Source organism: Phacochoerus africanus, chromosome 8 (genome assembly GCF_016906955.1).
Source record: "Phacochoerus africanus isolate WHEZ1 chromosome 8, ROS_Pafr_v1, whole genome shotgun sequence".
NCBI lineage: Eukaryota > Metazoa > Chordata > Mammalia > Artiodactyla > Suidae > Phacochoerus > Phacochoerus africanus.
This window is the reverse complement of record NC_062551.1, coordinates 115666911-115689183: the sequence shown is the minus strand read 5'-3', so window position 1 is coordinate 115689183 and position 22273 is coordinate 115666911. Positions and strand designations below refer to the sequence as shown.

The 22273-nt window shown below is 40.8% G+C and overlaps 1 protein-coding gene across 2 annotated transcripts in view; it reads left to right on the top strand.

Moving 5' to 3' along the window:
• Positions 1–22273, top strand: part of GAREM1 (GRB2 associated regulator of MAPK1 subtype 1) — a 222089-nt gene that overhangs the window by 188725 nt on the left and 11091 nt on the right. For both annotated transcript variants that reach the window (XM_047794068.1, XM_047794067.1), the window contains exon 4: positions 3294–4466. In XM_047794068.1, the coding sequence (XP_047650024.1) occupies positions 3294–4466 (1173 nt within the window). The remainder of the gene's footprint in view (positions 1–3293; positions 4467–22273) is intronic.

The following is a 22273-nucleotide window of genomic DNA, read 5'->3' as shown; positions in this document are numbered from 1 at the left end:
GTGGGGCAGAATCACTCCTGGTTCAGAACGTTGATCTGCATCATCTCAACCAGTGGAAGCCTAACACCCAAAAATGAAATCACAGAGGAAATTTTTGAAAATGTTTGCTACATAGAAAAAAACTGCAATACTTAAAGAAGTTGAGCAATAAATTGAAAAATATATAGCATCAATGACACTCACGTTGCATAAAAAGTAATAAGATGACTATCACTCTCAGTTTGTAGCTTAACGGTATATCTTGGGGATGGATCGCCCATCCTTCTTACAGCTTGCTCTATACTCTGTGTACAGGAGGGCTGTTAACCTTTTGTCTATGAGACAAGTTATACCTTCCTCCTTAATGTATCATTTGTCATTTTTACTTACTTCTGATGAGTTCTTTACATGTGAAGATTTTTATTTTTATGTAGTTAAATATTAGCAGTCTTTTCCCTATCCCTTTGGGGTGAGTATAAGTAATAAGATTATCTATCAATTTGTAGGTCTAGAGGAAAGAACTCCTTGTTTTCTTCTATTATTTAAATGAGATCTCTCTCTTTATGTTTCCACTTAAGTTTCTGATTTACTTGGGATTAATCCCGATGTACTTTGTGCAAAACAGATATATATTATTCCTTTCCCATGTGGCTATCTGGTTATATCAATACCACTTATTAAAAGTTTGTTTCCGGAGTTCCTGTAGTGGCTCAGCAGTTAGCGAACCCAGCTAGCATCCATGAGGACATGGGTTCAATCTCTGGCCTCGCTCAGTGTGTTAAGGATCTGGCGTTGCCATGAGCTGTGGTGTAGGTCACAGACATGGCTCGGATCCTGAGTTGCTGTGGCTCTGGTGGCTACAGCTCAAAGCAGTGATGAAAAGGATGGTTATTTGGAAATGTATTGGACAGTGGCTACAGCTCTGATTGGACTCCTAGCCTGGGAACCTCCATATGCCGCAAGTTCGGCCCTGAAAGACAAAGAGACCAAAAAAAAAAGTCTGTTTCTCCCCACTCCTAAAAAAAAAAAATAAGATGACCATTGCAATAGAAAAATGGGCTGAAGGACACAAGCAGACAATTCACAAAGGAAAAAATCTAAATAGCCTTGATAAGTAAATATCAGAAAATATTCACAATACTAATATTCAGATATGTTCAACATAAAACATAAATAAATGCAGGATGCATGCTTTTCCTTTAATATTGGTAAACATTATTTGGCATGGGTATAGGGAAACATAGTTTTATAAAGTAGAAATATGAATAAGTATAACATTGATGAAGTGCAATGGGCAAATACATATTAGACCTTTCAAATATATACATGGCTTTGTCCATGCAATTCTGCTTCTGGGACTTTACCTAAGGAAATAATTAAAACATTTTTAAAAGGTTTATTGCAGTACTATTCATAATTACTAAAAATTGAGAAATCTCATCTGTCTAACAATAAGGAACTGGTCAAATAAATTAAGGCATGTCCATATATAATGAAATACATTAAGTCAGTGTTACAATTGATGTAGTATGTACACAGGAAAATGGATAAGTTATAGTGAGAATCTCAGAACTAAAGTTGCATGTGTTTATATATCTCTGAGACAGATTGATACACATTTCTGTTTTTCTTTGTTAATAGGTTCTCTTCAGTGGTCAGATTATATAGAATTTGTTCATTTTTATATCTGTATTTTCTAATATTTCTTCCAGTGATTGTGAGTAGTTTATATAATAAAAGAATGGAGAGAAATAAGACTTTTTTTTAGGAGGAAAGGGAATTTTTTAGAATTTTCTTTTTCTCTTTTCTTTTTACAGCCACACCTGCATCATATGGAAGTTCCCAGGCTAGAGTCGAATCAGAGCTGCATCTGAGGCCTATGCCACAGCTTGCAGCAACGCCAGGTCCTTAATCCACTAATCAAACCAGAGATTGAACCCACATCCTTACAGAGACAACGCCAGTCCTTAACCCTCTGAGCCACAGCAGGAACTCTGAAATAAGGCATTTTTAAATTCTTTGTCCCAATTCAAATTTTAGAAAATTTAATAAAATTACTAAAATTTTAAAAGGAAAAAGACTAGTAGAATTGTATTAGTTTAAAAAAGGAATTTTTGGAGTGCCTGTCATGGCGCAGCAGAAACGAATCCAACTAGGAACCACGAGGTTGCAGGTTTGATTCCTGGCCTCTCTCAGTGTGTTAAGGATCCGGTGTTGCCATGAGCTGTGGTGTAGGTTGCAGACGCAGCTCAGATCAGGCCTTGCTGTGGCTGTGGTGTAGGCCGGCAGCTACGGCTCTGATTGGACCCCTAGCCTGGGAACCTCCATATGCTGTGGGTGTAGACCTAAAAAGACAAAAAAAAAAAAAAGGAATTTTCTACAGTAGTAGTCATTTAAATCTTTTTAAATTTATTAGAGAACAGTTGATTTCCCCAGTGTTGTATTAGTTTCAGGGTACAGTGAATCAGTCATACGTATAAATATATCCATTCTTTTTTCCAATTAGGTTATTGAAAACTGTTGAGTAGATTTTCCTATGCTATAAAGTAGATTCTTGTTAATCATCTATTTTATACAATATTGTGTATAAGTTATTCCCATCCTCCTAGTTCTTCCCTCTCCCCAATGGTTTTACCTATGGTAACCATGTGAAAGCATCTTTATATCTGGAAAAGATACAATGATAATATTAATGTCTCCAAAATAATTATCCATATGGTAGAATACACAGGGGAAAAAAAAACTGGAAGGATGTTTATCAAACCTTTAACTGGAGCTATCTGTGCATCACGCTGATGTGTGTTATTTTCTTTGTGTTTTCCTTCTGTAATTCCCAAAATGTTACTAATGGGTACAGGGTACCTTTTTCCTCGGGAAAAAAAGGTGTTTTTAAAAGTCTAAACTAAGATCATCTTGTTACTCTTAACCACATAAATATTATAGAAGAAATGGAATGGATAAAGTCAGTGTTCCCGTCGTGGCTCAGTGGTTAACGAATCTGACTAGGAACCATGAGGTTGCCGGTTCGGTCCCTGCCCTTGCTCAGTGGGTTAAGGATCCAGCATTGCCATGAGCTGTGGTGTAGGTCGCAGACACAGCTCGGATCCCGTGTTGCTGTGGCTCTGGCGTAGGCCAGTGGCTATAGCTCCAATTAGACCCCTAGCCTGAGAATCTCCATATGCCGCAGGTGTGGCCATTGAAAAGACAAAAAAAAAATAGCATTTTCCTTTGTGTATGCACATGTGTGTCTTACTAACAAGTTCTCTACTTCTCTGAGTGAATAATTCCCTGAAATTTGATTTATCCTCTCGTAGGTTGCTTCCGGTGAATGCAATGAAGACACCGAAGTTTACAACATTACCCTGTGTACAGGGGATGAACTCACTCTCATGGGCCAGGCAGAAATCCTTTATGCAAAGACTTTCAAGGAGAAGTCTCGACTCAACACCATCTTCAAAAAGATTGGGAAGCTCAATTCCATCAGCAAGCTGGGAAAAGGCAAAATGCCCTGCCTGATTTGCATGAACCACCGGACCAATGAGAGCATCAGCCTCCCATTCCAGTGCAAGGGCAGGTTTAGCACCCGAAGCCCCCTGGAACTGCAGATGCAGGAGGGCGAGCACACCATCCGCAACATTGTGGAGAAAACCAGGCTTCCTGTGAATGTGACCGTGCCCAGCCCCCCACCCAGGAACCCTTATGACCTCCACTTCATCCGTGAGGGACACCGCTACAAGTTTGTGAACATCCAGACCAAGACAGTGGTGGTTTGCTGTGTGCTGCGGAACAACAAGATCCTCCCCATGCACTTCCCCTTGCACTTGACTGTCCCCAAGTTTAGCCTCCCCGAACACCTGGTGAAGGGGGAAGTATGGCCTGAAACCCTGGTCCATCACTGGCTGGGTATCTGCCAAGAACAGTTCGACATCGATGAGTATTCACGGGCTGTCCGAGATGTGAAAACCGACTGGAACGAAGACTGTAAGAGCCCCAAGAAGGGCCGATGCACTGGCCACAACCACGTGCCCAATTCCCTTAGCTATGCGCGTGATGAGCTCACCCAGTCCTTCCACCGGCTCTCTGTCTGTGTGTATGGCAACAATCTCCATGGCAACAGCGAGGTGAACCTGCACGGTTGCAGGGACCTGGGGGGAGAGTGGGCTCCCTTTCCTCATGATATTCTGCCCTATCAGGACTCGGGTGACAGTGGGAGTGACTACCTTTTCCCAGAAGCTAGTGAAGAATCAGTGGGCGTCCCGGGGAAGTCAGAACTTCCATATGAAGAGCTGTGGCTGGAGGAAGGCAAGCCCAGCCATCAACCTCTCACTCGCTCCCTGAGTGAGAAGAGCAGATGTGATCAGTTTCGAGGTTATGTCCGGTCCAAATGTGCAGCTTCTCCCCTTTCTGGCCCCGGAACCCTGGGAGCAGCAATGAAGTCTTCAGAGATCACCCTACCTCCACCTCCAGTGCCTCCCAAATCAGAAGCCGTAAGTCGTTTCTGTTTCTGAGAGATGTCCCAGTCCTTTGTCTCTCCCTAGTCATCTGCTAATTTGTTTTGTTTCTTAAAGAAAGGAAAACTCCTCAGTGGAGTATTATCAGAGTGAGCAAATTTGCTTAATTTGGAGTGAGCTAGAAATATTTGCTGGATTTTTACCAGATTTACTCTATGTTTGATGAAAAACTCTTGGAGAGTTTTTATTAGGAGGGGTTTAAACATTCTGCCTAGAGAATGGATAATAGAGAGGAGAGAAGAAGAAGGCTGAGACCAGAGAAGAAGTATGAACATAGTAACAGGTATGAAATAATGATGCCCTGAACCACAGCAGTTGGTAGTGGTGGATGGAAGGGTAAGTAAGCTGCTTCAGAACATGTTTCAGAGGTGGAACCAATGGTATTTACTGATAAATTGGATGTGGGTAGTGAAGGAAAGAGAAATCCAGAGAAGCTCTTAGATTTGTAGCCTGAGCAGCAGAGTGGATATTCGTGCTACTTACACTGATGGGGACTGAAAGAGAAGTAGATTTATTTGGGAGGAGAGACATCAGCATCCCTGGTAACTCTCTCCTGTGCCCTCGAAGTTACATTGAGATCAAAGCATAGCAGGTGTGCTCACATACACACACCCCCCCAGACCAGAGCCAGGTGCCAGCATGGTGCATCTTACTACCTGAAAAATAACTCATTCAGAGCTTGAGGAGGCTTCTATCAAATTTTAATGTAAAAGGTTATACAGAACCGGAGAAAGGGCCCTCTGTTTTGACCACATTCTTTGTTGGACAGGCACGCTCTGTCTTCATGGCTCATTTTTGATCATGGGATTTCATTACCTCTGATGGGAGAAAGCACTCAAGGCATAGGGTGTAATTCTATTAATTTATTTCACAGTATCTATTGCAGTGGTTTCCTTTTTTTTCTATCTCTAGCAGAATCCTTTAAAAAAAAAAAGCTTATATGAATCACAATAAATAGAAGAATTATAATCACAACTCATCTGACTAAAGCATAGATTGGTCTCCCCATGGCCCTATCCACTCTGCCCCCATGCTGTGGTCTCAAGACCACCATGTGGTCTCTGGAACCACAGGGGCTGTGCAGAGCCTCGTTTCAAAACCATGGAGTTACTGGGCCAGATGCTAGAAAAATCACCATCAGTAACCCTTGAAAGAGTGGCTCTGGACTCTAGTACCTTTCTGTCATATAGCGAACATAACAGATGGAAAGACATAACATAACCTACTATAGAGGTTAAAATGTGGGAGGTATATGTAGGTCATGTTTGGGGATTTGAGAAGAGAAAGAAACTTCTAGTTGGGTGATGAACAAGAGAAGCCATCATGGAGAGATCATGACATTTCAAATGAGCTGAAGGCGTATTCATGAGTGGGAAGAGCAGAGAGATGGGAAAGAAGGGCATTCCAGAAAGAATGACATAAGCAAAGCAAAGGCTGGGGCAGATGAGGGAAATTGCAGATTTCTGCAGGACCAGTGGAATAGTGCTGAATAGGGGGTGTGAAGGGCAGTGGTGGCTGCAAGGCTGGAACCAAGTCATGGACAGCCCTGGACATTGGGCAGCACTTAGTGCTGGGTGTAATGCTAGCTGTCCACTTAGGGCCCCTCATTGTGCAAAGCTTTCCTGAGAGAAGACCCACCTTCAGCTGTTTGTTCCAAGACATAAAACCTCCCCCAGAAATTGCAGGTCTGGACTTTTCCCTGCTCCTTATGGGATCTTCTAGGGTCATTAAGACAATGGCCCAGAGATCCCTGTACCCAGGAGGAGTTATGAGTTATTTGGGGAAAGTCTTGGTGGAGTCAGAGCCCTTGGTTCTTCTATTCATGTTAGACGATGTTCAAAAAAAAAAAAAAAAAAAAAACAGGTAGGAGTTTCCATCGTGTGCAGCAGAAACGAATACGAATCTGACTAGGAACCATGAGGTTTCGGGTTCAATCCCTGGCCTTGCTCAGTGGGTTAAGGATCTGGCATTGCCGTGAGCTGTGGTGTAGGTTGCAAGCACGGCTCAGATCTGGTGTTGCTGTGGCTCTGGCGTAGGCTGGCAGCAACAGCTCCAATTAGACCCCTACCCTGGGAACTTCCATATGCTGCGGGTGTGGGCCTAAAAGGACAAAAGACAAAAAATAAAAAAGGTAAAAGGACACTCCTAACAGGTATTTTAGGCAGTTTTAGGGATGTCTTAACTCAGCTATGTATTTGATATGACTTGAAGCTTGGGGTCCTAATTTTCATTCAATAGGAATGTGACCACGTGAGCTTTTCCTGTAGAACTTTGGTCTCACCTGACACATAGTAGGGATTCCTGTTTGTTGACTGATTAATTCATCTTAGATGGCCACAGCCAGAGTCATTTATGTAACCAAGACCTGAGGTAGGAAACTAGCAATGCTTGTTTTCACTGTGGTTAATGAAAAATGAGTAAGAACATAAATATTAAGAGGTTCTATCTTGACTTTTGGTACTGAAAGAAAAATGTTAAGAGTTAAATTTGTGCTAAAAGCAAATCTCACAGCAGAAGAAAAGGTTTTGGCCTCCAATCTGAGCTATAATTCTTAAGATGTAAGAAAACCTTTTCAGAGCATGTTCAGTTTTATAGAATGCTCTAATCATAAAGATTCCTTATAAAACACCTGAAATTACTGAATTTACTTTTTCTACAAATTAGGCAATTCAAATGAAATCATATTTCTTATTGGTTCTATGACCATGAAATGAATTTTCCATTTTTAGGATGTGCATGGGATCCAGGGAACGTCGTAATTGTTATATGGGGCTTCAGCTTGTAGTTTTCAAGAGAGAACTTTAAAGGGCATAAATTCAAGTGCTCCCACAAAATTAAATAAAATTTCTTTGGATAGTGACACTGGGGCAGGTCCTGGGAGAGTGACAGGCTATATTTCTCACAGCGCTCCTGCCCTATAAGTAAAGATGGTAATAACTTTTCAAGTGAGGCATTATCTGGGAAGGTGACAACTCCCACCAGGTCTTCAGGAACAGAAGATGCTCGAGCAATGGAACAGAGACAAAGAAAGCATGTCTTTCATAGAAAGGAAAGCACAGCTGGTGGTTGGCAAATGAATTCTGTTTTACCACAGTCCATGGCCTGGTCATTTTAAGATCTAGAGGGACAGTGGGTCCATTGCAATGTATGTCACCCTAATTCTAGTTTTCACTCCCTCCTTCACTGTCCTAAGTCATAGCAAGTATCTGTGCTCTTTCTCCAGCAGAGTTTGTCAGTCTTTGTTTACGTAAAAGTGAGAATAAATCTTTGTACTTCAACAATAATGTTTGCTGTTTTTCCAGCCATGTGCTGCAGTTCTGGCATCATTCTAATTTATGCTTGCCTACTGTCCTACCCTTAGTCTTAAATGGAAAACTAGATTGTGGGGCCAAATAGAAAATCCTCAGTGAAAGAGTAATCAGTTTAGCCTTGTTAATATACTTTATACTTGATGTGGCTACTTCGTCCATATCTTTATAAAGGTCATTAAACATAGTGTTCAAAAAAAAAAAAAAAAAAAACTTACCTTCCTCAAGTATAAGAAGCCAGTTCCTCCCTAAATGGAACATCCTAGGGGAGAGTAAATAGCTGGTACCAGGCACAGAAGAGATACAGCTACTTGTATCCTTAAAAATTATTGCAGATGAGCCTTAGCTGAGGAGCTGCCCAGCTCACTGAGTGCTGACATTTTCATTTTTTAAAATCTTGCAGAGTGCCTTCAGATAAGAATGACCTGACAGTTCCTCTTAAGTGGCTTATCCTTATTGGTTCATGTTTGTATTCTAAACATATCCTCTGGAATTCCCATCGTGGCGCAGCAGAAACAAATTTGACTAGGAACCGTGAGATTGCAGATTCCATCCCTGGCCTCACTTGTGGGTTAAGGATCCAGCATTGCCTGTGAGCTATGGTGTAGGTCACAGACACAGCTCAGATCTGGCCTTGCTGTAGCTGTGGTGTAGGCCAGCAGCTGTAGCTCCGATTAGACCCCTAACCTGGAAACATCCATATACCATGGGTGTGGCCCTGAAAAGACAAAAACAAAACAAAACAAAAAGCTAAACACATCCTCTATTTTGTAACATTCCATAATTTTACAATTTTACATAATTTTTGTGGGCTTCATTCCATAATTTTAATTTCCTGGCTGTTGGCTAATAATACCTAAAATATTTACCCAGATACACTCTATAAGTGATGGTTTTGAAGAGCTGTTTTGTGGGGGGGGGGGTTCTTTGTTTGTTTGTTTGTTTTTTGCTTCCTCTTTGGAAGATGCCAATTTGGAGAGCAATGGTGGGAAGGCTTGATATTGCATGAAATTCTATAAATAGAATGTTTGACTCTCTTACTGTTTTGGTCTGTGCAGAGAATTATAAATCAGTATCAAACCTTCAGGATCACAACTTTTCTAAAGTTGTTCATGAAATAATATCAAATCTGAGGACCCCAGAATCCAGCATTAATGTCCTCTGTCTGTCTTCAGTAACAGGAAAAAAAGTGCATTCACTCTTGTTTGGATATTAACATTACAGCAATTATTGAGATTCAAGAAAGGAAAAAAATCAAAAGGAGCTCTAGGTTGTGAACACTGGTTTAAACCAGATTTTACTGCAGTGTGGATGAAGAATTGTTAACCTTTGGGATGGACAGGGATGCCCCCTTGGCATATGAGAAGCAGGGTGTAGGAATTGAGTTGTAAGATGGATTGGTAGCATACACTCATTGTTATAAGACTGGAAGAATATCATAAATAAAGTTTCAGTAGTATTATTGAACACCATATTATTGATGTTTGAGAAAAAGAAGAAGTAAAAAGAGGGTGGGGGATTGGAGAAAAGATGGCAGAGTAGGACTCAAGCTCATCTCCTCTCATGAGCACATCAAAATCACAACTGCTAAACAATCATTGATTAAAAAAAAAAAAAGACCAGAACCTACCAAAAAAAGATATTCTACATCCAACATCATAAAGATGAAACCCAATGAGATGGTAGCAGGGGCACACTTGCAATATAATCAAATCCCATACCCCATGGGGGGCAACCCACAGGCTGGAGAATTATTACATTGCAGAAGTTCTTCCACAAGAATGAGGGTTCTGAGCCCCATGTCAGGCTCCCCAGCCTGGGGATCTGGCATCGGGAGGAGGAACTACCAGGGCATTTGAAGCCAGCAGGGCTTAATTGCAAGAGCTCCACAGAACTGGGGGAAACAGAGATTTCACTTTTGGAGGACTTACATAGGGTCTCATGTACACCAGGACCCAGGCAAAAACTGACTTCACAGGAGCCTGGGCCAGATCTACCAGCTGGTCTGGGAGGGTCTCCTGGGGAGGCTTCATGTACTTGAACTGTTGCTGGAGGCAGACATCATGCTAAGATCTGGCCAGCCCCACCCAACAGCCTGTAGGCTCCAGTGCTGGGATGTTTCAGGCCAAACAACCCACAGGATAGAAACACAGCCCTTACCCCTCAGCAGACAGATTGCCTAAAGACTTCCTGAGCACACAGCCACCTCTAGACACATCCTTTGACATGGCCCTGCCCACCAGAGGACCAAGAGCTCTACCTACCAGTGGGCAGGCACCAGGCCCTTCTACCAGAGGTCTGCACAAGCCTCTAGACCACTTAAGGGGCAGACACAAGAAGCAAGAAAACCACAGTCCAGCAGCCTGAGGAACCAAGTCCGCAACTGCAGACACAACCTACCCTGAGACTAGGCAGTTCCTGGCCCTTGGATGATGAGAAGGGAGTGTATTGCTAAGACTCATAGGAAATCCCCTAGAGAGGGCTACTTCTCCAAGGTTGATGAATATAACTAACCTTCCCACACACATAAAGATACAGACAAATGAGACAGCAAAAGGTGTATATTCCAGACAAAGGAATAAGATGAAACCCCTGAAGAACAACTAAGTGGCATGGAGATAGGCAATCTACCTAAGAAAGACTTCAGAGTAATGATCACAAAGATGATCCAAGAAATTGAAAAAAGAAGGATGCACAGAGCAAGAAGTTACAAGAAGTTCATAACAAAGAGTTTATATATAAAGAACAACCAACCAGAGTTGAATGATAAAATAACCAAAAATATACCAGAAGGAATCAGTGGTAGAGTAAATGAAACAGAAGACCAGATAAGTGATCTAGAAGACAGAGTGGTGGAAATCACTGCCACAAAACAGAAAAAAGAATTAGGGAGTACCTGGTGGCCTACCAGTTTAGGATTCAGCCATAGCTTGGGTTCAAACACTGGCCCAGGAAATTCTGCATGCGGTGGATGCAGCCAGAAAAAACACAAGGCAGGGAGGGAAGAACAAAAAGAAATGAGGACCTCTGGAACAATGTCAAAAGCACCATCATGCACATTGTAGGAGTCCCAGAAGGAAAAGAGAGAGCCTGAGAAAATATTTGACATAATAGCTGAAAACTTCCCTAATCTGGGAAAGGAAATAGTCACTCAGGTCCAAGAAGCACAGAATATCCCATACAAGATTAACCCAAGGAGGAAAACACTGAGACACACAGTAATTAAATTTACAAAAATAAAAGATAAAGAAAAAACATTAAAAGCAACAAGGGAAAAACACAAATAATATACAAGGGAATCTCCATAAGGTTATCAGCTGATTTTTCAGCAGACCTGCAGGCCAGAAGAGAATGGCACAATATATTTAAAGTAATGAAAGGGAAAAACTTATAACTAACAGTACCAGCAAAGCTAGAATTCAGCACAACCAGCTTTACAGCAAATGCTAAAGGACCATATCTAGTCAGAAAAGAAAAGGCCACAACTACAAACTAGAAAATTATGAAATGGGAAAGCTCACCAGTAAAGGCAAACATACAGTAAGGATAGGAAGTTATCCACACACAAATATGATATTTATGACATTTTTCATGAGAGGAATAGAGTACAAATTGCAGGATATTTGAAATACAATTAAGAGAGCAGCAACTTAAAACAGTCATGTACATATATATATACATATGTATACAATACACACATATATACATATACATTGTACACGGTAACCACAAACCAAAAATCTATAATCAATACATATTTTTGGAATCCATACACAACACTAAAGATAGTCATTAGATCACAAAGAAGAGAATAAAAGAGGAAGGAAAAAGACCTACAAAAATAAATCCAAAGTAATTAGCCAAATAGCAGTTAAGAGTATATGTATTGATAATTACCTTAAATATAAATGGATTAAGTGCTCCAACTAAAGGACATAGACTGGCTGAATGAATACAAAAACATGACCCAGGGAGTTCCCGTCGGTGCTCAGTGGTTAAGAAATCCAACTAGGAACCATAAGGTTGCGGGTTCGATCCCTGACCTTGCTCAGTGGGTTAAGGATCTGGCGTTGCCATGAGCCATGGTGTAGGTTGCAGATGTGGCTTGGACCCTGCATTGCTGTGGCTCTGGCGTAGGCCAGCACCTATAGCTCTGATTCGACCCCTAGCCTGGGAACCTCCATATGACACAGGAGCAGCCCTAGAAATGGCAAAAAGACAAAAAAAAAAAAAAAAAGACCCAGTACAGCATTGGTGGTATAGCAGTGAGCATAGCTGCCTTCCAAAAACATGACCCATATATGTGCTGTCTACAAGAGACCAACTTCATAGCTAGAGGCACATACAGACTGAAAGTGAGAGGTTGGAAAATGGTATCCCATGCAATGGAAATCAAAAGAAGGCTGGAGTAGCAACACTTATATCAGACAAAATGACTTTAAAATAAAGACTGTTAAAAGAGACAAAAAAGGACACTACATAATGATCAAGGGATCAATCCAAAAAGAATATGTAACAATTGTAAATATATATGTATCCAACATAAGAGCATCTCAGTGTATAAAGCAAATGTTAACAGACATAAAAGGAGAAATTGTTAGTAACACAATAGTGATGGACTTACACGTGAGTGGACAGATCATCCAGACGGAAAAATCACTAAGGAAACATGGGCCTTAAATGACACATTAGACCAGATGGACTCAATTGATATTTATAGAGCATTCCATCTGAAAGCAGCAGAATACACATTCTTTGCAAGGGCACATGGAAGGTTCTCTGGGATAGATCACATGCTGAGCCACAAAGCAAGGCTCAGTAAATTGAAGAAAACTAAAATCATAACAAGCATTGTTTCCAACCATAGCGCTATGAGTTAGAAATCAACTGTAAGAAAAACTGCAAAAAACACAAACATTTGGAGGCTATATAGTATACTGCCAAACAACCAGTGGATCACTGAAGAAATCAAAGAGGAAATTTTAAAAAAATACCTAGAGACAAATGAAAATGAAAACATGATGATCCAAAACCTATAGGACACAGCAAAAGCATTTCTAAGAGGGAAGTTTGTAGCAATACAGGCTTACCTCATGAAATAAGAAAAATCTCAAATAAACAACCTACTTTATACCTAAAGCAACTAGAGAAAAAGAATAAACAAAACTCAAAGATATTATTATATATATATGTGTGAGTCACCTTGCTCTATAGCAGAAATTAACACAACATTGTAAATGAACTATACTTCAGTTTTTTTAAAAAAACCCAAAGTTAGTAGAAGGAATGCAGTCATCAAGATCGGAGCAGAAATAAATGAAATAGAGAATAAGAAAACAATAGAAAAGATCAATAGACTAAAAGCTGCTTCTTTGCAAAGATTAACAAAATTGATAAATCTTTAGCTAGACCCATCAAGAAAAAAAGGGAGAGAGCCTAAATCAATATAATTAGAAATGAAAACAAATTTACAGCCAACATCACAGAAATACAAAGGACTGTAAGAGACTACTACAAGGTGCAAACTACTACATTTAAAATGGATAAACAACAAGTTCTTACTATATAGTACAGGGAACTGTATCCAATCTCCTAGGATAGACCATGATGGAAAAGAACATAACTGAGTCATTTTGCTATACAGCAGGAGTTGGAACAACACTGTAAATCACTGTAATTAAAAAAAAAAAAAAAACTTTTAAAACAAGCCAACAGACAAAACACCTAAATACAGAAAACAGATTGATAGTTAGCAGAGAGGAAGTGAGTGTGTGGAGGATAGGTAAAATGGGTGAAGGGGGTCACTTGTATAGTGGTGGATAGCAACTAGACTTATTTGGTGATCACTTTGTAGTGTATACAAAAATTGAATTATAATATTACATACCTGATAATGTTAGATACCAATTTTACCTCAATAAAAGATTGAAATATGAAGAAAAGAGACTACTGCAATCAACTATATGCCAATAAAATGGACAACCTAGAAAAAGTGGACCAATTCTTAGCAAGGCACAATCTCCCAAGACTGAACCAGGATGAAACAGAAAATATGAACAGACCAATTACAAGTACTACTGAAATTGAATCTGTGATTTTAAATCTCCCAACAGGAGTTCCCATTGTGGCTCAGTGGGTTACAAACCCAACTAGTACCCATGAGAATGCAGGTTCGATCCCTGCCCTCGCTTAGTGGGTTAAGGATCCTGCTTCAGAGTTACCGTCATGGCACAGTGGAAACGAGTCCAACTAGGAACCTTGAAGTTGCGGGTTCAATCCCTGGCCTCACTTAGTGGGTTAAGGATCCGGCATTGCTGTGAACTGTGGTGTAGGTCATAGTCGCGGTTCGGGTCTGGTGTTGGCTATGGCTGTGGTGTAGACCAACATCTGCAGCTCCAACTCAACCCCTAGCCTGGGAACCTCCATAGGCTGCAGGTGCAGCTGTAAAAAGAAAAAAAAAAAAAAAAACTCCCAGCCAACAAAAGTCCAGGACAAGAGATAACACCTATCCCAAAACTCTTCTCAGAAATTGCAGAGAAAGGAACACTTCCCATTCTATGAGGCCACTTCACCCAGATACCAAAACCAGACAAAAATACCACATACAAAAAAAAGAAAGAAAGTTACAGGCCAATGTCACTGATGAACATAGATGCAAAAAATCCTTACCAAAATACTAGCAAACCAAATCCAACAATACATTCATTATCAAGTGGGATTTATCCCAGGAATGCAAGGATTTTCAGTATCCACAAATCAATCAGTGTGGTATACCACATTAACAAATTTAAGTGTAAAAACCATATGATCATTTCAATAGATGCAGAAAAAACTTTTTATGAAATTCAACATCCATTTATACAACTCTCCAGGAAATGGGCATAGAGGGAACTTAAGCTCACCATAATAAAACCCATATATGACAAACTCAGAGCTAATATCATTATTACCAGTGAAAAGCTGAAAGCATTTCCTCTAATATCAGGAAGACAAGGATATCCACTCTCACCCCCCCCTTTTTTTTTTGTCTTTGTCTTTTTAGAGCCACACCCACTGCATGCATATGGAAGATCCCAGGCTAGAGGTCTAATCAGAGCTGCAGCTGCTGGCCTATGCCACAGCCACAGCAACGCCAGATCCTCAGGCCACTGAACAAGGGCAGGGATCGAACCTGCAACCTCATGGTTTCTAGTCAGATTCGTTTCTGCTGCACCATGACAGGAACTCCCCACTCTCATTGCTTTTATTCAATGTAATTTTAGAAGTCCTAGCCACAGCAATGAAATAAATAAATAAATAGATCCAAATTGGAAAAAAAGTAGAACTGTCACTGTTTGCAGACAGCATGATACTATACATAGGAAATCCTAAAGATGCTACCTAAAAACTACCAGAACTCATCAATGAATTCAGTTCAGTTGCAGGATACAAAATTAATACCCAGAATTTCATTTCTATACACCAACAACAACAGATGAGAAAGAGAAATTAAGCAACAATCCACTTACCATCTCATAAAAAAAATAATAAACTAGGAATAAATCTACCTAAGAAAGCGAAAGACCTTTATTCCAAAAATGGTCAGACACTGATGAAAGAAGTCAAAAGTATCACAAACTCTTGGGAAAATATACCAAGTTCTTGGACTGGAAGAATCAATATTGTCAAAATGACTATACTGCCCAAGGTAATCTGCAGATTCAGTGCAATCCCTATCAGATTACCGATGGTATTTTTCGTTTGAGTTCAACCTAAAAGTGGCAGAATGGAGATCCGTACTCTTTTCATTACAGTATACTAACTACTGGTGATGATTCAGATTGCAAAATTATTCATTTAAAAATAATTTCCCATTTTAAAAAAAGAATAAAGGGTGAAGTTATTTATTTATTTATTTATTTTTGCAGTTTATCAGGTATATAATTTGGGGTTTTTTTCTTTTTTTTTAATTTATTTTTTCCCACTGTACAGCAAGGGGATCAAGTTATCCTTACATGTATACATTTTTTCCCCCATCCTTTGTTCTGTTACAATATGAGTATCTAGACATAGCTCTCAATGCTACTCAGCAGGATCTCCTTGTAAATGTATTCTAAATTGTGTCTGATAACCCCAAGCTCGCAATCCCTCCCACTCCCTGCCTCTCCCATCGGGCAGCCACAAGTCTTTTCTCCAAGTCCATGATTTTCTTTTCTAAGGAGATGTTCATTTGTGCTGGATATTAGATTCCAGTTATAAGTGATATCATATGGTATTTGTCTTCATCTTTCTGACTCATTTCACTCAGTATGAAATTCTCTAGTTCCATCCATGTTGCTGCAAATGGCATTATGGCATTCTTTTTTATGGCTGAGTAGTATTCCATTGTGTATATATACCACATCTTCCTAACCCAATCATCTGTTGATGGACATTTGGGTTGTTTCCATGTCCTGGCTATTGTGAATAGTGCTGCAATGAACATGAGGGTGCATGTGTCTCTTTTAAGTAGAGTTTTGTCCGGATATATGCCCAAGAGTAGGATTGTGGGGTCATATGGAAGTTCTGTGTATAGATTTCTAAGGTATCTCCAAACTGTTCTCCATAGTGGCTGTACTAGTTTACATTCCCACCAACAGTGCAGGAGGGTTCTAAAGGGTGAATTTAATGTCATATTCCAAACTGGACCTAGTTCAGTAGGTGCTTAAAAAGACTGACGGTGCTTTGCAGAAGTGAGTTGAGTGTCTGAATATGCCTCAGACAGACTGAACAGTTAGTGAGGAAAGGAGACACCAAGCGTCCTGAGAGTCATGTTTCCCCTCTCCGTGGAATTTAACCAGAAGCAGAGAGAAGCCACCTGTACACTATGTGATAGATAATTAGAGGTGCAGAGCAGCACATCTAAGAGCTGCAATTCGCATCCTCACTCTGCCACTTCGTAGCCTCATACCTTGAGCAAAATATTTAACTTCTGGAGTCAGTTGCTGCAGGAATTAATAACAACATCTTCATTGTGCTATTGTCTTATACAAAGTATTTGGCAATTTTCCCTGGCACTTGGTAAGTGTTCAATAAACAGTAGCAGTAACTTAATATGGGATGGATTCTTTATTAGGGTCAGATAGAAAGTAACTTTGTGGGCGTTACTCCTTCTGCCCTTCCTTGACTAAGGAATAAGACCTCTCCAGAGTGTCAGGGAAGCTGATGGGAACAAGGACACCTAACCTCCACAGCCTGGCCAGCAGACCCCAGGCACCCAGGCAGGGAACAGACATCCCCACACATGACAAAAGTACTCATGACTTTCATTTTGCTAGGTCTCTTAGGGATCCCAGAAACCTAATTGGGTTTAAAAGTAAGATAGCATTTTTTTCGTCTGACTTTTAAAATATCTGCTTCATAAACTAAGTGTTAAGGAGTTTCCTAGCTCTGGAGGCAAATTTGTAATTATCATAAATCAGAAAGAAAAAAAAAAGCTACAGAAATGCTCAATGTCCTGTGGACATCAGTAACATGTAATCCTTTCAAGGGGGACTTGGGGGTTTTGTAGAACTCTGGAGTACCTTTGAAAAAAGCCACATGTGGTTCTGAGGCTGCAAATATGTGTCGAGAAACTGAAATTTGTAGAAATAGAGGCTGAGTAGTTGCCTTAGCTGATTCCATTAGGCATGCGTGACTGAGGTCATGGTGCTGCCAGATGCCACACCTGGATGTGCCTATCCTCCAGAATGAGGGCCCTCACAAGACTACCCAAGTTAAGAAAAAGCCATAAAAATATATGGTTTAAAACCCGAGATAAATGGGGTTTGTTTTTGGGGTTTTTTTTTGGGGGGGGGGTGTTGTTTTGTTTTGTTTTTTTGTCCTTTTAGGACCACACCCATGGCATATGGAAGTTCCCAGGCCAGGGGGTCGAATCAGAGCTGTAGCTGCCAGTCTATGCCACACCACCACCAGATCCCACTGAGCAAGGCCAGCAATTGAACCCACATCCTCTTGGTTACTAGTCAGATTCGTTACCACTGAGCCACAACAGGAACTCCGAGATAAATAGTTTGTAAGAATCGAGCTGTAAGAATTGACTCGACTCTGAATTTTTATTTTATTTTGTCTTTGGGCTTTCTCCTTCTGTTGAATATTAGTATTAGAGAAGGCATTAAAGGAGAGATTTTCTTAAATAAACCTGACAAAGTCATAGTCAAATTTAGATACTAAAAAGATTAATATGGAAGTAATTATTTACTTTTCAAAATAATTGCTCTACAAAAGGATTCACTCAGGATTCCACTAATTAATGAGGTCTCCTAAGGCATTTGACATTTAATTAATTTTAATTACAACTTTTGAGGAGTACTCTGTAAGCAAGCCATACTCACGCTTCCCATCTGTTAATTGGAATAAGGACTGAATTATTATTGTGTTTTTGTAATTTTGAAACTAATTGCCTTTGCTTCCGTGTAGGTTAGTTGTTTTTAAATGAAACCTAGGCTGAAAAATCTTCTCCTGTGTCCATTGAAAGTCTCAATGATGAGAATGTTAATGAAATCGTTGTAATATTCTATGGGAGAGCCCTTGCTTCAAATCTGCACTCTTGGCTTTACTATTTGCACAAAAAATCACATTAATAGGAAGGTTATATACTATTTAAATGCATCTATCATGCATTATACTCCTTGCTCAGAAAAGGTCTTTATTCTCCACCCCAATGGCATAGTCTTTCTTGAGAGTCACGGAAGCACCCTGGAGTTTAAACAAGTATTCTTTTCAGAACTGTGTGCCCTTCTTGGCTCCCAGTTGCAGCCCCCTGTGCCCTCCGCCTTGACTGCCTCGCCCGAGGCCCAGAGGATGGGGGCCGTGTCAGACCCAGGCCTGCCTCAGGTCCTTATATCAGCGTGTACAATAGGGAAAAGAAACACATGCATCTGAGAACCAGGATTTCGACTGTAAATCACATCTGCCCTTGTGCAATTCATCAAATAGACGTTCATTTATTGCCATGTTGTCATTATAAAACTTCAATTTCTGTTTGGCTGAAAATACCCCTGATGGGTATGTGACAGGGTTGTGAACTCTTTGTATAAAAGCCTCTTTATAAATAAGATTTCTTAAGGCTGTAATGATTTTGTTATCTGGGAGAGGGAGTGTGGGAAGAAATGTAAAATACAGGGCAGAGGGCACTCAGCAAAGGCAAAGTTACAAAGTTCAAGGAAGCATGGTGACAAAACTCCTTTCTCTGGAATGCTGACATTATCCGCAGTCAGCTTTTTAGAGAAGAAAACTCACAGTAAAGGTGAGTCCAGTTTTAGATCAAGCTCACCTATCACACTTACGTGTTTTGAACAATCAGCAGCATAGAAACGAGACGACCCTTAGTCTGCCTAAGGATGGCAGAATCCCATTAGTGACTGCTGACAGTTCCAAGCAGTACGATTTTTGAGACCTGAGATATGCACCCACGGGCACGTGATGGTAGATTTGAGACCTAGACAGGGAAGCGTAAGCCCTCCTCAGCCAGTGTATCAAGATCCATTGCCTTGTATTTAGAAGTTGAGTAGGGAGTTCCCGTCGTGGCGCAGTGGTTAACGAATCCAACTAGGAACCATGAGGTTGCGGGTTCGGCCCCTGCCCTTGCTCAGTGGGTTAACGATCCGGCGTTGCCGTGAGCTGTGGTGTAGGTTGCAGACGCGGCTCGGATCCCGAGTTGCTGTGGCTCTGGCATAGGCCGGTGGCTACAGCTCCGATTCAACCCCTAGCCTGGGAACCTCCATATGCCACGGGAGCGGCCCAAGAAATAGCAACAACAACAAAAAAATAATAATAATAATAAAAAAAAATAAAAGTTGAGTAGCAGTTCCTGTCATGGTGCAATGGAAACGAATCTGACTAGGAACTATGAGGTTGTGGGTTCAATCCCTGGCCTCGCTCAGTCGGTTAAGGATCCAACATTGCTGTGAGCTGTGGTGCAGGCCGGCAGCTGTAGCTCTGATTCAGCCCCTAGCCTGGGAACCTCCATATGCCATAGGTGCAGCCCTAAAAAGCAAAAAAAATAAATAAATAAATAAAAATAAGTAAAATTTGAGTAAACACAGCTAGGAAATTGATTTTTTTTTTTTTTTTCCTCCAGAAAAAAAGACAGTTCAGCAAAGAACTTATCATGGGAAGTATTCCATTTATTTTTCTTACGCTGTCTCTTTGGTCCATTTAGTGAAGGAGTGTGGCAGAGTCACTTCTTCCACAGAAGACAAGTGGGGAGTTCCAAGAAACTAAGACTTTCCAAGAAACATTATCATACCCAAAAGCCCCCACACTGTATGGCTTCACAAGCACTTTGTGTGTCTTTTGTTTGTGGTGTTCTTTTAATTCCTGGGAAGTGTACAAGAAAGCAGTTCATGTGTGTCTAAAATACTTGAATTGTATGTAATGTTTGAATTTTTGTCTTCTACAACACCCACATTTAACCCTGTTTCCAATTCTACAATAGTGAGCTTTGTACATGAGACAGATTCTCATGTGCTACCTTTAACATGTGGCTATTTAGGGAGAAGACCTTGTAAAGACCTTTTTCACCAATTATTGGTCCTTCACCCTGTGTTCATCCCCTGTAGCTCAACAGAGTTACACCTGTAAGGAGTGGAGAGGGGAAAGGATGCTTAAATGCCTATTCCAGGAGTCAGGAAAGCAAGTTATTCTTTCTGGAGAGTATCCTGAAAATAAAGAAAACAGGCCCTGTTCAGTGATGCATGTGATTCTGACCACAGATTGGAGTTGGATTTTTACTTTGTCGACCCCCTTTGAGGGACATAAAACTTTCCAAAGTCATTTTTTCTATTGGGCGTCTCCATCTTTGCTTTAGCTGTTAAGAGAATACGCTACTGTTGACTCCTTTTCTAGTTAAACATGGCGGATGCTGGATGGCAAAGGCAGAGAGCAGTGGAGAAATGTGTGTTTTCTCTTATCCTGGGAGTCAGTGTGCACTTGACTTCCAGCTTACATACACACATGCGTGCATACCCCAGCATATTGTCATGTGTCTTCCAAGTTAAAAAGAAAAGGCCATGCCTCCTTCAACCCAGGGTCCCTTTCTAATAGCTGCCTCCCCCTTCCTTCCCAAGCCCTTCTTTTTCCTTCCTTCTTAAAGGGTGGTCTGTCCTCACTAACTCCACCCTTGCCTCCTGTCTGGCTTTGAGTTCCTGGAGTCTGCTGCTGTTCCCCTCATTCAACTCAAGCTTCATTCTCGAAGATCGCCAGTGACCTGCCCACTAGCATGTATCTTCCCGACCTGCGCTGACTTCTGCCATCCTTCGCCTTCACACAGTCGCTCTCCTGAGTCCTCTTCCTGCCCTCTGCTCCTTTGACACCATCAGGGCCTGTCCTGCACTGTGAGGGGTAATGCGGTCACTGTGTTTCTCAACCGGGATCCCTGTGCTGCCACGGTTCCCCATTCTATCTGTAGAACATCAAGCTGTGACTCCTCTCAACACTGAACTCCTTGGTTTCTCCCAAGCCCTGTTCTTCCTTCTCATCATCTGAGATCCGCCCCCCAGGGCATCATCTTGGTGGTTTTTTCATGCCTCAGGACCTTTTGATACACTCCTGATTCCTTCTTTTAAGACTTTCTTAGCAAAATTTCCTATGAGTTTGTTCTTCCTCTGCCCCCCTTGAATCATTCACAATGCTCCCACTAACCCAAGCTCTGGCTTCTATTATTACACAAGGGTTTTTGTGTGTGTGGTTTTATTTTATTTTATTTTATTTTATTTAGTATTACTCAATGAATGTTATTACATTTATAGTTGTACAATGATCATCACAACCCAATTTTATAGCATTTCCATCCCAAACCCTCAGCGCATCCCCCCACCCCCGAACCTGTCTCCTTTGGAAACCGTAAGTTTTTCAAAGTCTGTGAGTCAGTATCTGTTCTGCAAAGAAGTTCATTGTGTCCTTTTTTAAGAGTCCACATGTAAGTGATAGCATTTGATGTTGGTGTCTCATTGTCTGACTGACTTCACTTAGCATGATAATTTCTAGGTCCATCCATGTCGCTAAAAATGGAAAGGCAGATGTAAAACAATCACTATTTGCAGATGACATGATACTATACCTAGAGAATCCTAAAAACTCCACCAGAAAACTGTTAGAGCTCATCCATGAATTCGGCAAAGTCGCAGGATACAAAATTAATACACAGAAATTGACTGCATTTCTATATACTAACAATGAAAGATCAGAAAGAGAAGTTAGGGAAGCAATCCCGTTTACCATCACATCCAAAAGAATAAAATACCTAGGAGTAAACCTACCCAAGAGACAAAAGACCTGTACTCTGAAAACTATAAGACACTGATGAAAGAAAACAAAGATGACACAGATGGAAAGACCATGCACTTGGATTGGAAGAGTCAATATTATCAAAATGACTATACTACCCAAAGCAATCTGCAGATTCAATGCAATCCCTACACAAGGATTTTTATCTCAGTCCTGTGTTGGTCTCCC